Below are 15,585 nucleotides of genomic sequence, written 5' to 3'. Positions count from 1 at the left end.
ACTAACTTTACAGTATTATGTCTCACAAGTACATTCAGAAATTGCATATAAAATATATATTAAGAAGTTTTAGGCCTGGCAAGAGATGAATTTAATATTTTTACATGGAAAATATCACTCATTTATGGAGAACATGCTTTTGTTGTTTTTGTTTGTTCCTTTTTTGGTGTGTTATCTACGTGTAGACATTTTATTTTCAGGAAATGAATGCTGTTATTAAAACTTGGCGAGATGGGCCATATATATTTATTGTACAAATTGGAGCTATATCTGCAAAAGATTCTACTACGAAAGTTAAAAGAACGGAGAAAACAACACCTTCCTCAAATGTCAAAGAGAAGCTCTTCACAAGTAAGATAGCTATTAATACAGTAAGTTAAAAATAGATATTGCAGTTTTTGATGTCTGTCATTCTGCCCGTGTTCGAAGGTACTTCTTAATACATACTATTCAGTTCTTTTTCATAAGACACTATCTTTTGCTTTATATAGTTGTAAATAGTAGCTACCACAACTCTTCATCTTAAGAAAATAGGTGATTGCTAGTGTTTGGAAGATCCTACGGCTCTTAGTCTGTCAGTGTAATGATGGAAGTAAGGAAGAATCCTGAGTAGTTCAATTTTGAGGTTTGGTATTTAATATCCAGACCAACACAGTGACTTATATTAAAGAGCTTAAATAGTTTAGAATATGTAATTTCAAAGTGACAACAATGATCTTTATTATAATATATTTAACTGTATTGATAATGTATCCAAATTTTAGCGAAGTTCTAAAATTCTTACAATAAGTTGGAACTTCTGTGTTTTCTAACTTCACTGTTACGCAGAAATCTCCAGCACAAAGTACTTTCACTCTAAGTGCTACCATAAGTTAATCAGTAATGGTGCATATTAAATGGATTTAATATAATCTAATTATCTGAATGTGTTATGAATCTTGTATTTTAATCAAATAAGGTTAAGTTAAATTTAAAAGCTTGCCCATGTGAAGATTTTTATTTCTTTACACTCGAGGAAAAATCATTTAAGTACTTTATCCTGGCTTCCTGTTTTTGCTTCTTGTTTAAATTGGTTATTGTATTGTCTTTTGACAGTGACAGTAGAACTGAAGGGGCCATATGAGTATCTATCACTTGCAGACTATCCTCTGATGATTGTAAGTAAACCAGCTTTTCTTTGACCTATAAAGCTGTCAGTGGATGTAAATCTCAAATACTCTCCTTCCATACTTCAGGATACAAAGCCTGTAGCTTAGAAGAACTAATTTTAGCAGAGGGTTTTTTTGTGTTGCATATAGGATTGAGAAAACAGATGCAAATTGCAGATATTTGACTCAAAGCCTATCAGTTTGTCGTTCCAGAAGGTAGCGGTACCGTTAACTCTAAACTGAGCAGTTTTACTGATGTTTGTTTTTCTCCTTAGCTCATATCTTAGAAAAGTAGCTCTTTTATGTCTTTGCTTACAGCTACCCTTTCCTTTGTCATTACTTTATTATTTTGTAGCCTCATCTCCCTATTCCACCAGCTGTCTTCCATGCCATGATAACGTACTCAATACTGCCTTACAATGAAAGCATAATTGCACTACAAAGAGCTAATTCCCCTTCAGAGGGATTGTTGACTTGATCATTAATTGCTTCTTTTGAGGAGGCTAAGAAAATGAAAGAACTTATCTAGTGCAGACAGACTTTAGCTGGGGATCAGTAACAAGTAAGAACTGTAGGCTGACTATTGGCAAGTAGCCTTTAAAGAGGAGAGCCTCATTGCATTTTTGAACCAGATGTTTTACTCGCTGCAGAAGTGAAAGCTTCAGCAGTTCTATTGCCAAATAATTCACTGGTATGAATATTCCCACGTGTCAAGTCTAGAAAAAGGTTTCTGTCTACATATTTCTGTAACAGAATGTCTGAATGTGAACTGACGTCTAGATCCTTAACATGTGAACTGCGTGGATCACTCTGGCATGAAAATGCGTTAAGGATTAGTAAGCTGTTCTCCGAAGGGAGATGTTTTCAGTTTGTGAAGGTTTCAGAGAATCTTGCAGCCAACTTTAGAGCTTGCTTACTTTAAAACAACCAACCAACAAAACAAACAGACAAAAAAAAAAAAAATACAGACCACCCTCTATAAGAGGAGAGTCCTTGATTATCACTGTCCTATACTTTGGTTAGGTAGTTCCTGCTGTTCATTTCATATCTTTCTCTCCTTCTTATCCTTCTTTTTCAATTTGATTGTGCTTTGTGGAAACTTAACTTGCCCTGGTATGCTGCTGTGATTTACAAAATTCAGCACTGAGTAGCATTGTAGTAGCTAATTGTTCAGTATAGGAGATACACTATGAAAGTTCATCTGAAGCACATAATGCTAGATTGGAAAAATCACAAGATGATAACATTTAAATGGATTTGGGGCTTTCTTTTTTCAATTCCAGATTTTTGACTGACCAAGGAAAGCTTGGTCAAAAACTGAGTTGGCTAAAAATTAGCTTTTGAGAGCTGTCAAATTATTTGCACAGAGGAAGTAGAGCCATCAGTTGTTTATCTTTGTTCTGTGGAATGGTGTGTAAAGGGGACTCCTAAGTTCATTTGCAGAGTATTAATTTTAAGTGTACAAGGAAGCTAGTAATATAAAGAATAATGTATGAGAAGGCGCAGGGTTTTTGGTACTTGATCTTTTGCCAAAACTCTTATCTGAAGTTTTTTTTTTTTGAACATGTAACATGTGATACTATCTTTAAACATTGCTTGTGAATAGATTGGCAGATGGCTTTTCAAGAGAAATTGTTCAGAAATTCAGTTTCTCTGAATGTTTGTTCTCAGTAAGAAACTAGAAGAAACAAGATTGCTTCATTTGTCTTCTCCAGATTCTATTACAGTGACAATGTGTTTCAAACCTTTAAAAGTTGATATTCTTGGTGAGAAAGTAGAGTTATCTTACACCTGTATTTCTCATTTTTGGTCTAAGGGTCCTATTTTTTTTTGCTTCTCATTGTGTAATAGTTTTTCATGGTGATGTGTATTGTGTACGTGTTCTTCGGGGTTCTATGGCTTGCGTGGTCAGCGTGTTACTGGCGGGATCTCCTGAGGATCCAGTTCTGGATTGGTGCAGTTATCTTCCTGGGCATGCTTGAGAAAGCAGTGTTCTATGCAGAGTTCCAGAATATCCGCTACACGGGGGAATCAGGTAGGTAACAACTGCGGTTTGCAATTTCATTGATGAGCATAGCACTAAAGCCTTATGCTAACATACACTGAATTCGGGTGACAAATGCATTGCAAGTATGTGATTACTTGAGGATTGCTTCAAAACAAAGAACAGGGAACAGAGTTTCTTCATTTTTTTTCATATACGATGCTTTTTAGCATCTCTTGACAACCTGTGCTCCTCTAAAATTAAAATGCTTTGACTGTGTCTGACTTCTGAATGTAGTATCTCAGGAATATAGAATGCTAGATTCTTGAAAGTATTCACTGTAATGCTTGCTTGAGCTTTAAAACAGGACTTCGTAAGTGTAGTTTGTAATTCAGTTTTTATAACTGGTATTAGCCTTGGAGACTTTGAAATTCCTTGTTTATCATGACAGCATTGCAGATAAACTTTTGATTTTTTTCAGCCAACAGCCTAATAATTCATTTTAAGCAAATCTCTCTCTCCCTCAAAATAAAACACCTTTGAGATACTATTTTTGATTTTTTTTTTTTTTTTTTTAGCATGGATGCATGCAAATGAAGTTAAGTAAACTTTCATTATGACTTTTTTATTAGTCACACCCACAGTGCAGAAGGTTTTCATGGTGTACTTGCGTGGAAGATCTTCCAGACTGATCTTGTGGATAAACATTTTACGGATCACTTGCTCTTCACTTTCTTTGGACTTGATTTTTCACTAATGTGCTATTGTGTTTTTTTTTTGTGTGTGTGTGTTGTTTGTTCCTTTTTAACAGTAAGAGACCTGTGTTTTCTGAAAGCTTGCTCTCGATGTGGGAAATAAAATGACTTAAATTTAACAGCCTACTTCCTGAAACTTACCGTGTCTGCTGTCATACTACAATCATATGCAGTATTCAGTAAAACCATAAGTTACATTTTTCATAACCTAGCTTCATTCTCTTTGCTTTTGGTAGTACAAGGAGCACTAATACTGGCAGAACTGCTGTCTGCTGTGAAACGTTCACTGGCTCGAACTCTGGTCATTATAGTCAGCCTGGGATATGGAATAGTCAAGTGAGTAATTTTGTTACAGGTGTGGAGTGTGGTTGATTGTATTACAAGTCTTTTCAATGCTGTTCTTTCATGACTTACGGTAGTATTCATCTCCCTGTACTTTGCTAGTTAGAAGTTAGGTGCTCCAGACTTTTTGATCTGTCAGCATACACATACAGTTTGATGTAGGGATTGCTCTTCTTTACATCCTCCTGCCTTCACCACTGTTGAGTAGGTTTGTCTCACTATTGAGATATTTCACTGACTGCAGTGGGAGCTTTTTATGCCCCTTTTGGGCAAGGAAGAGCTTCTAGAAATAGGGGAGGTCATGAATTGGTATTGAGGATCTGCTGTAGGAGATTTCTGCTGACAAGATGAGCTGTTCATCTGTCTGCCCTCATCTTGTATCAGGTGGTAAAATAACATCTCATGTGGCATTGGGAACTTCCAGCAAGTAGAAGTATGTTTGGCGGAACTTGGGAAGAAGGTATGGGGCTTCTTGTAGTGGTAATAAAAAGCCAAATAGGTTAAGTGTTACCAATCTCTTCCTTAGCCATGTCATAAGCTTATAGCACCATAATAAAATTATTTCACTTATCTAGTAGTGCCTTATGTGCCTCTTGCCTTACACTAGACTCAAGCTGATGTGACTTCGTTCTTCTTCTGCACTTAATCTAAACTTCTCTTTGTTTTCCTACAGGCCTCGCCTTGGAGTTACTCTTCATAAAGTAGTTATGGCTGGAGCCCTTTATCTATTATTTTCCGGCATGGAAGGTGTTCTTAGAGTCACAGGGGTCAGTAACTGCTGCTTTTTTTTCTTTCCGTATACTGCAGATGCTACTGTCTTATATACCAATGAAGAGTCCCAGGGCTATGCTGAAAGAAGAGAACACAGAGTGAAGTGGTTAAACTCAGACTGTAGATGAGGATTAATGGGATTACTGGTTTTAAGATTCTTTTCTATGCATCAGTGCATAATTTTGTGAAATTTTAAATAATTTTCATAACTTTGTGATTAGCCAGGTTTCATTCAGTTTGGGTGGGGATGGATCTTGGGGTATTGAGTTAGATCCAGACATAAATGTACAGCTTAATTCACTCAGCCATAATGTTTTTTTTATATTAAAACAACAAAAAAAAACACACAACCCAAACCAAACCACACACCAAAAGAACTACAACAACCAAACAAACCTTTAATTTTTGAGGCTGGATCTGGGGAAGTGCATGTGAGTGGTGCTGATACTTGTTTGAATCTGTAAGTGCATCTCAGGGTGTGAATTTCTGTTGTTTGTTTCTTTGATATCTTGGGACAAGGTATTTAACACGTCATATATTTGGTACTTTTTCAGTTTTTCTATGACACTGTGGCTCTGATAGCAAACTTGGCCCTGTCCTTGATTGATGCCTGTATTGTTTTGTGGATATCCTTTCATAAACTCCAGAATGTTAAAAACTTGCAGAATTGTTTATGTCTAACACTTTAAAAGCAATGAAAAGCGGTTTGATTTTGTCATTTGGAACTTCATTAGTTTTTCATGGATACACAAAGGCAATTTCTGCCACTTTCAGTAAAACCCATAGATACTGGTGGAGCATGTAGTTCTTCTATGGATGATGTAGAAGAGTTCATTACTACATTTCTAACAAGCTGACTGCTGATTTTCTATAACAGAAGTGGCCAGACTGTATCACAACAATCATCTCTTTTTAACAGTGCTAAATTAACTTCATCTGGAAAGTAGTTCTTGCCTTGCTGGTGGAGAATTGGGAACTGACTGTGCTGTAGTCTGCTTTTGTTCTTTTTAAACCCCTCTGTGCATCAGGATGAACACTTGTTTCAAACCCTCTATTTCTGTAGTGAAACTCGGGAGCATTGTGGTGCAGTATTTGTGGTTTCTTATAAAATAGCCTGACACTACTCATTTCTTCTATGCCTTGTTTCCTTTTCGGTTTGTTCTTACTGGCTCTTTCTTTGTCTCCAGGCCCAGAATGATCTTGCCTCCTTGGCTTTTATTCCCCTGGCTTTCCTAGATACTGCCCTGTGCTGGTGGATATCCTTCACTATTTTACTTGGTGGGGTGTGTTTTCTTTCAAATTTATTTTTTGTGGAGTTGTTTTGGCTGAACTTTTTTTTTTTTTTTTTTTCCTTTTTAAATGAGCTTCAAGCATATGTTCCTTCTACTTCTAGTGAAGTTAATAGAAACTCTATAACTGAGTGTGCAGGTAAGCTTTTGCTTCAGCCAGTGCAAAGCAAACCAAGAGCTGCTCTAACACATCTACTGGCTAACTAAACAAACTAATTAAGTCAGTTATCAGTCTCTGTTTATTAAAGAATCAAATTAATTTGTTCTAATGTGACACTTGAACAGTACAACAGTAATAACCTTGGGAGAAGGCCACTTGTTTTTGACAAAAGGCTTCTTAGCAACAACAAGCCTGAAATTTTTGTAACTTTCAGGTAAATTTTCAAGGTAAATCTTGAAGTACATGACATGTGACAACATGGCGCCGTGACAACATGGCGCAAAGTTAACTTTTCAGTGTCGATATATTGCATCCAAATATCCATAATATTGTAACTTGAGCAACTGCTGTCAAATGCTGACCTCAAAGCAATGCATAACAAAACCCCCTTATAAAGCATTTTTAGCTAAAGTCAATTGCAAAAAGATTTAAAACATGAATTGCTGCCCAGTTATGACCGCTCCATGTTTCTCTTATCACAGTGTCTCCTCTAGCAACTTGTTTTATTGCCTTGATTTTTTTTTTTCCCTTTATCAGAAGGACATCTGACGCCTTTTGTGGAGGAGTGGACCATAGTCCAACATAGGTGTTAGGATAGCATGTTGGTGTGACAAAAGCTTTAGGCTACTAAAGTGATTAAATTGCATGAAAGGGATAGATCCAGCTGTTTAGCATCACTGCCAGAGGATGACCTTCTCTTCTACTGTGAGTCTGGTCTATATTTTTAGAGGGCTGTGTTGGGGCCGGGGGGGGGGAAGCTGTTGTTCCTAAGACCAGTGTTCTCCTAAGTCTGTGGCCAGCTTGTTCCCTCAGGTTTTCCTTGACTTTCCATACATATTCATCAGCTTGACTCAAACAATGAAACTGCTAAAACTTCGAAGGAATGTTGTGAAACTCTCTTTGTATCGGCACTTTACCAACACACTCATCTTGGCAGTAGCAGGTAAGTAGAAAATTACATGAACCATGTAAGAGCATTTGCTATTTCCATATATAGCTCAATTTGCTCACTAAAGCAGACTTTTCAGTTTAGTGACTTTTCTGTAAATGCAATGAAAATGTTAGAAATAACACTTGAGCCATTTCTCATTGTGGGTTGCTGTCAAGTATTACGTTGATACTTAAGAGGTAGTAGATTATTAGTCAGCAAATCGGTTAGAATGGAGTGCTTTTGTTCCTTTTAATAATCTTTTGCACCTGGCAGTTTTATCCTGTGTTATTAACGTCCCAGTGGTAGTTTGTACCAAAATCACAGTATCACTATGTAGTATGGAATTTTAAGGTGTCTCTGGGCTGTGCATTACTGAGATCATTTTTTTGGTGGTTCTTCCTCCTTAGGTGACGACTAGAGTGACTCTTGGAAAAACTTATTCTTTGTATTGTAACATAATGTGCTGCTTATTTTCGGAAAGAATAATAGAGAGAGGTTCAGCCTCTCTACAGGAGTGATAAACCGAATTCCAAGAATAAATCTCAGTGCTGCTTTGCTTCTTTCATGTATTTGGTAATGCCATCTACATGATGAGCAGAAAGCTTCTAACCGCTGTACTTTCTTTTTTTTTTTTTTTTTTTTTTAACTTTAAACAAAAAAACAGCAGCATTCATTTAATTGAAAGCTCTGATTAAATTCCTTGTAGCATTTGGTTCTTAGTCATTGTAGAATTCTCTAACAAAGGGAAGTCTCACCTTCTAAAACTGTGGTGAGAGCTTAGTTTGTGCACTGAGACTCTTATGTGTCAAGATCTGAATGCTTATCCATTCAGATGGATCAAATGTTCAGTTACTTCAAGGTAGCTTTTGTTTGTCAACCAATAATGAAACCATGGTTTGAAAAGTAGATGAATATAAGAACAGTAAATAGGGGTAAGGATTTTGGTTAAAATACTTTCTGCTTGACTTATGCCTTTTGTCTCTGGTTTGTCGAACCAGTAAAAAAAAATACTCTGGACTGTGCCTAAACATCTTGATACGGTTAGTGCAATAAGGCAATCTCGTGTTTTCCAAACCTAATGAATTAGTTTCCAAGAATTTCACTATTTAACTCTTCACCCTTTGTTTGGGAAACACAACCCTGTTAGTAGTATACAAACACTAACATACTTTGTAGTAGTACTAAGTAGCTTGTTCGTTTTTAATCTTGCAGCATCCATTGTATTTATCATCTGGACAACCATGAAGTTCAGGCTGGTGGACTGTCAATCGGTGAGCTTATACTGAATACTTTCTGTGGTTGGTGCCTCTTGATAAGTTTAAATTTGGCAGTGTAAGAGGTGAGACTGGGGATTCTGGAACAGATTTTTCTGTGGATTATGTCTAGAGTAGCATACCATATGGTAAAATTCACAGTTAAAGGAAGCGAGCCTCTTTGTCAGATGTCTGTAATTCATCCTTGGAAAGAGCTTGGGATATGGAAACTTCTCTCAACTTTTTCTGTTTCTGTTGCTGTTTTCCTTGACAGGACTGGCAGGAGCTATGGGTGGATGATGCTATCTGGCGCTTATTGTTTTCAATGATCCTTTTTGTCATCATGATTCTGTGGAGACCATCTGCTAACAACCAAAGGTTCAGCTTTTCTAAACTGTTTCAAAAAACGGGATTTTTGCGGGAATCCTTGTATATCCAAAGAAGTCCTCAGGGATGACTTCAGTTGCAGTATACTGGTCCATAGCATCCTAGCATAGGATACTAAACAATATATGTAGGGCCTGAGAAAAGTAGGTGGAAGAAGTCACATAGTTCAAATTCAATCTGTACTTGGTGGTGACCTTAGTTGAAAAGAAGTTGCTTGAACTCCTATGTAGCTGAGCATAGGTCTCCAAAACAATGTGTTACACAGAATAATTAAGTGATGTGAACGTCAATAACTCTTTTAGGTGGCAATACATGTTCTTCTATAACTTCCCTTCCCTCCTAAAGGTTTGCTTTCTCACCGCTGTCTGAAGAAGAGGATGATGATGAGCAGAAAGAGCCGATGTTGAAGGAAAGCTTTGGTAAGAGCAAAATTTCTTTCCACCTCTTTTGCGTTGGAAACATCTGTTTTTTATTTCAACAGGTAACAGCTGTAAAAGTGGAGTACGTGCTTGCTTGTTGCCATTCATTTATGCAGTTGCAGAGGAATATTGGCTTTGTTTAGCATTTACATTACATGTTTAATCCTGGGGTTTTCAGATGACACTGAAGATGCTGTTATGGTTGTTTTTACTATATCTACTTAAAAAAAAAAAAAAATCCATATGTGATGACAAAGGTCTCAAATACTTTTGCTAGACAATGGGCTCATGCAGTTCCTCTTCTTAAAATTTAAAGAATCATATGCATTACGTGTTCTCTGAATTCTGCAGAAATGTCCAGTGTAAACATATAGATGGGCCTTGAAGCAGTCCTGCTTTATAACACAAGGTGGCACCTTTCTGTCCATTCACCCTCTCCTACTATAATAACCTCTGCCTCCCATCTCCGTACATCTGTTGTCCTTGTAACAAAACCATTTTATAAAAAGGGTAGGGTGATATATACTCACTGCTGCTGTCTGTCCTGAAATGAGTTTGCTGGGATATATCAGTGCTGTTTGATTTACTGAGAGCTAAGAAAGTGTGTTATCTCCTCAATGTGTTTGCCAAATCAGCTGTATTAAATCAGCTGTATTGGCTGTCTGCCAGGCTGGGAGATGTGTGTTGCTTCTCAGCTCTTAAACAAGGCTGCTCAGCAGTCAGGAGGTGAAACAAATTTGGGGAGTTGTGTATAGCACAGAATGGCTGAGGTTTGAAAGGACCTCTGCTCCAGTCACCTGGAGCAGCTTGCCCAGGACCATCTATGTCTAGATGGCTTTTGAAGTATTTCCAAGGAGGGAGATGACACAGCCTCTCTGAGCAGCTGTGTCTTTGAGCTTTATGCTTTTTATGTCTCGTCTAGAGAAAAGGAGTAGAAGTTGATATTTTCTAGGTAAAACTGCAAAATTCAGGACAAGAAAGTATTCCACCTCTCATAAAGCATCACAAGCCTTTCAAATAGGAAAAACTGTTGTCTTAATGAGTAACTTGTTTTTCTTAATCGTTGGATTAGATGAACACTCAACATTTTCACGTACAGTCTCTGAGCAATTAGAGTTTAGTTACTACAGTCTTTTTTCCCCTTCTTTTGTCTACAGAAGGAATGAAAATGAGAAGTACAAAGCAAGAACCAAATGGGAATGTGAAAGCAAACAAAGCTGTAAGTATGTCCTCCCCACCTAGAGGAATGTAGCCCTTTTGGCTGCCCCTAGTAGTAGCTCACAATATACAGTTTTTGGCCTATAAATATGGGTTTCCAGGTTTGCTCTAGAATGGGAGTGAGTCCAAGTATTACATGTGTGTTTACTTGCTTTACAGAACTTCTGTAAAGGCTTTTCATGTAACTTCCTATTAATGCCAATGGAGAATTTAGAATGCAGTCTGTTCTTCAGGAATGCTTGCACGATGCAATATAGATAAAACTTTTTGTCAGGCTTACAGGGAGGCTGAACCATATTTTAAATAAACTGCCTTCTAATTTTGAGACTTTTTGACCAGTTATTCAAATGGGGTGGTGTGTGTATTATTGTAAATGATGTCGTGAGGGCCTGTTTTGCCTAGTAGCTATTAGAGTATTACAAAATCTAATCTAAATTGTTAGCAAGTTAGTTTTTTTCCTATTGGAATACTTTCTCTGTAATTCAGAAATCAATTTGAAGGCTTTTCGTCAAGTAGACTGAGAAGAAAAAGGTTTGTATCTGACAGCATTTTGGGAAAACTGACTCTTGTTTTCCATTTAATTTCTGCACTTGTAGCAGGAGGATGACCTGAAGTGGGTAGAAGAGAATGTTCCTTCTTCGGTGACTGATGTGTGAGTATTTTTGTAGTCACAATAAAAGTGGGTTCCTCGGACATAGGGCATTCTAATATATTTGTGTTCCTATAACTTCCTATAACTTATATGTGTTCCTATAACATGCTGCATTTACATGAACAGATACTGAGTTCAGCCTGGGTTTGGCCTCATGACTTTTAGCGTGCTACCACCTGGCTTTCTGCAGTCTGTCAGACTTGTAGTTCCTGCCACTTGAACGCATGCTGACTCAAGGAATACCCTCTCTGACTGTGGAGCCACAGACTGATTTGTTTGCACTTCACTAAAGATAAAGAAAACAAATCTAGAAAGCAAAGGACAAACGAACCCCATCTTTTTGTTCAGTGCTCTGAAAATTTATTCAAGTATTTTTCTGGATGTAAACCGTGGAATTTCATTTAGCTCTGTACTTGATTTGGTACATCTGAGTCATTTTTATGCTTCTGGAAATATAGTCAACTGTATGTGCAGTCCATATCTGTTCTGCTTTTAATACTATTTTTTTATATCCTAAAAAGGTCAGTGTCTGTCTAAATTCTTCATAGCAAAACAGAAGGTGACAGATGCTTCATGTTCACAAATCTGAACAGTGAATTTTGGCATAGAGTCTAGATTCAAGTAGAATTCTTCTGCTTGAAGTCAATTAAAGAGAAGAAATCAAGCTTCAAGTGAAGGAAAGTGCAGTTTCTCAATTCAATGTGTTTTCCCTAGTCTAGCACTTTTTTTTTTTTGAGGAATGGTAGGATTCCTTAAGGACAAGACTGGTGTAAGCTAGGAAGGCTCACTGTCTGTTCTTTAAAGTATGTTGATCATGGTTGTGAAGAGATGAGATCCCAGTACATAGGTGGGAGGTCATTGTAGCTGAAAAGGCTATGGTACCAGTGTAGCTTGTGTGGTTTGTGGGATTTTTCTAATAACAAGGTCTCGTATTGTAAATGTTTCATATTGTAGATGTTTTCTGTGTGGTGTAACATTTTTTCTGTATTGCAAAATGCTCCTTTTGTAGTTGGAGCCAGACTGGTAAGATACTATGTGTGCAACTTGTTTCTTGGCAACATGGAAATTGTTCAGAAGATAATGAGAAATTCAGAAGCTGTGATGAAATAATGTTTAAGCTGTGAAGGTCATTGATAAGATACTGCTTGGGCTCTTCCTCTTTTTGTGTGTATTTCTCTAATTTCTATGTGTTTAATTGAAAGGTCTGTCTTTGTTACTGCTCTCCTTTGCCCTAAAAAGCTTAAGGTAGAAGATAAGGCTGAGAACAGTTGTCAACATACGCTCTCAGTAGGTGCTTTAGCCATATTAACAATTTTTGTTTCCCTTGCAGTGCGCTTCCAGCTCTTCTGGATTCAGATGAGGTCAGTAAACAAGTCTTTAGTACAAAACAGTCTTCTGACATACCAAAGGAGTCAGGAGTCAGCTGTTAAGGACTTGGCTTATTAGAACTGGCATCTGATCTTGGCAGTGCAGTAGTAAAATACAAGGGGAGGGATAGTGGGCACAACTGTGTTACAGCTTCTAAGAATACAAGTAAGTCGTAAAGATTTGCTGCTTGCAGTACTCATAATTTCAGGGATCATTGTACCTTCTTGAAGAACACAGTTAAGCAGAAAGAAACCATTGTTTTCTGGATTACAAGCCCTTCCTGCTGAAGACTGTACCTATGCAATTTTTTTTTCCATGCTGGGTTAGTTCTTGTTTTCCCAGTCTTAGTTTCTCCTCCTTTCTTTGTTATGTTGAATACTTACGGAGACATACGATGCTGTGGAAAAGCAAGTGAGCTGTATGGCTCGGAGAAAGTTTTTGATTAACATTGTGGGTAATGAATACTGTTAGAACTTTTTGTTGCAGAGATATTCTTGGCATCAAGATACTGTTAAATACTGTAAGAGGTTTCAGTCAATTTAAAGAGCAGTATAATAAATGTAGAAGAAATGAAATGTTTGAAAGGGGAGTCTGTATTAAGCATTTGTGGAGCAGAAGCAAAGAGCACAAGCCATTAGCTGGTTAGGAAGAGTTACTTCCACAGTAGTGGAAATTGTGATGTGGACATGCGTGAATGATGTGACCTATACCCTATAATCCTATGGATGAAGAGCTTGTGGGTGGAAGGGTGTAACTTTTCATTCTAGAAGAAGAGGTGTATCTGCCTGCTCTAAGTTGCACTCCTGTGGTAAAGTGCACGTGAGCGTGCATTTGTTGTGAATGTGCGTAGCATACCTCCTTATTACTGAGTAATATATTTCTATTGATGGAAATGACAGAATTGGGATTTTTTTTATTTTGCAGGAAAGAATGATTACACACTTCGAAAGGTCCAAAATGGAATGAAGGAGAAGGCTTTTGTTGTTGGAAGTGGAGACGCCTCTTTCAAAGTTGCTTGGTGGAGCAAGTGCATCCTGCTGATTTGTTTCTTGATCACAGCCTTGGAAGTTTGATGCTTTATTGTCACGAGGATGTCTTGCTGTGGAAGAAGTTCACAAGGACATTGATAAACCATTTGGAAATTTTGAAATTACAAAGTTGCTGCAAGTTTGGATTTTTAAGCAATTTAAATGTGTACTATTCCAGCACCTTCTGTAACTTTTCAAATATTTAATCTGTGAAACTAAAATTCCTAATGTCTGCTTGAGGAGTTTATATTTCAGTGTTAAAGTTGACAACGTGCAGGTGAATTGCCTTTACCTTTTTTGGTGGAGGGTGGGAACAGATAGAAGTAAGCACTGAAGAAACAAAAGAGTTGTTTTCTGGTAGGAAAGGGCTTAGGCTGTTCTGTGTTGCATGTCCAACATGAATGAGAGGTTTTAGAGAGAAGCTCCCCTTAACTAAGAAAATTAAGACATCAGAAAAGAGATATTTGGAAAAGTTACAGGGATAGGAGTTTTTAACAAAATCAAGTGCAATTTTATTCATAACACTGTGTAAGAGATTTTCTATTTTAAAATGCCATTGACCTGTAGGTAACAGTTGTGTAGAGCTAACACTTGTTGTGGCACATCTCATTGCCGGCAATGTGGTGGATGCCTGGAAAAAATATTTGCCCCTACGTTCCATGTGTTGCATGGTTTAATTAAAAAAAGCAAAAAATATAACAAAGAAAAACCAAACCCACTCCTGCAATGCTCCACAAGTGCTTGACTATTCATGTTAAGCAGATACTAACTAGACATTTCGGCAAACCTCTTCATCCCTCCATGTGTAACATCTCACACCACCCAGTCAACACTCCTTTATGAGAAGATGGCATTGCTTTCCAGAGTGTGTCAGCACTGCTGCACCACTTAGTTTACTTGGAAGAGGCTTGGATGGGACTACACAGTGCTGGGATACTTTACTTTCTAATGTCTGTTTATTGCCTCTATTGGAAGTGATTTGATGATGGCCTTCCTGTCCCAGTTGGTCCCTTTGGCCAAGAGGTACTCTGATAAGATCATTGTGTTTAAGTTAATGCTGTAGATTTTTATTCTATACAATTGCTTTTTTCTCCTTTTCAAATGAAAAAGAGCTTTTGGACAGTTTTCTGTTTATATTTTGTTTGGCTGCGGAGGCTTTACTTGCAGAAACTTCTACCTGGAAACCCGATGTAGACTGTATGATAAAAGCTCTAATTTGGGTTTGTAATCTTTACATCTGACAATTACCAAGTACATGTCAGCAGAACTAGACTTTTAGGGAGCTGCTAGACAAACTACTGTGGGTACTGCTGGAAGGGCTTAAAGAGTCAGCTTTTCTTTTTCTTCACTCACAGCTATGTCAGCAGAAGTGAATGTGTGCCTGCACTTGATTCCACTGTAAAGAGGGGGGGGCTTAGCTCTAGTTCATCAGCAACTGATGCTGGAACATGGCACTTTACAGTAGAGTAGTTGAAGCGCAAGTTCAGTGTCTTCTGTCAGCTGTGCTGTGGAGGCAGCAAACTGTCAGCAGATGGGCAGAGAAAAAAATGAGCCTATAGCAGCTGCATCTCCAAGATTTGTTGGGAGTATGTCCCCCAGCATCTACCTGTGGCCTAAAGGGGATGGATCTTTAATGAGAAAACACGTCGACTTCTAATTCGCTATGCATAATTGATAAAGATGAAACCAGGCAGTCTCCGTGCCCCTTGGGGAGAAGAAATTTTGTGAAAGCAACATGGAACTATTTAATGTTTTTTTTCCTCTAAGTCCTATTGTTTTGGGGTGTTTATTTTTGAGACAAGGCAAAATGTTCTCTATTGGAAGCACAAAAGAAGTTTGTATATACTATTTAATAAAAGCTAGGCAAAGAGTAGAAAGGC

General features: G+C 37.6%; 1 protein-coding gene across 2 annotated transcripts in view; it reads left to right on the top strand.

Moving 5' to 3' along the window:
- The window catches only part of TMEM87A (transmembrane protein 87A), a 24,182-nt gene extending 8,597 nt beyond the window's left edge, over positions 1 to 15,585 (top strand). The window contains exons 7-20 of one of the 2 annotated variants that reach the window (XM_082761673.1): positions 201 to 351; positions 1,096 to 1,157; positions 3,000 to 3,183; positions 4,124 to 4,223; positions 4,903 to 4,996; positions 6,188 to 6,260; positions 7,288 to 7,392; positions 8,593 to 8,651; positions 8,908 to 9,011; positions 9,366 to 9,439; positions 10,597 to 10,658; positions 11,254 to 11,309; positions 12,640 to 12,670; positions 13,602 to 15,585. In XM_082761673.1, the coding sequence (XP_082617799.1) occupies positions 201 to 351; positions 1,096 to 1,157; positions 3,000 to 3,183; positions 4,124 to 4,223; positions 4,903 to 4,996; positions 6,188 to 6,260; positions 7,288 to 7,392; positions 8,593 to 8,651; positions 8,908 to 9,011; positions 9,366 to 9,439; positions 10,597 to 10,658; positions 11,254 to 11,309; positions 12,640 to 12,670; positions 13,602 to 13,643 (1,197 nt within the window). In that variant the 3' untranslated portion in view covers positions 13,644 to 15,585. Of the gene's footprint in view, positions 1 to 200; positions 352 to 1,095; positions 1,158 to 2,999; positions 3,184 to 4,123; positions 4,224 to 4,902; positions 4,997 to 5,554; positions 5,631 to 6,187; positions 6,261 to 7,287; positions 7,393 to 8,592; positions 8,652 to 8,907; positions 9,012 to 9,365; positions 9,440 to 10,596; positions 10,659 to 11,253; positions 11,310 to 12,639; positions 12,671 to 13,601 lie in introns of both variants that reach the window. The other variant, XM_082761672.1, reaches the window with a different exon arrangement.

This window comes from Aythya marila (genome assembly GCF_965140915.1).
Source record: "Aythya marila genome assembly, chromosome: 5".
Classification (NCBI taxonomy): domain Eukaryota; kingdom Metazoa; phylum Chordata; class Aves; order Anseriformes; family Anatidae; genus Aythya; species Aythya marila.
Note: the sequence above shows the minus strand (reverse complement) of the source record. Positions and strands in the feature narration are given on the sequence as shown.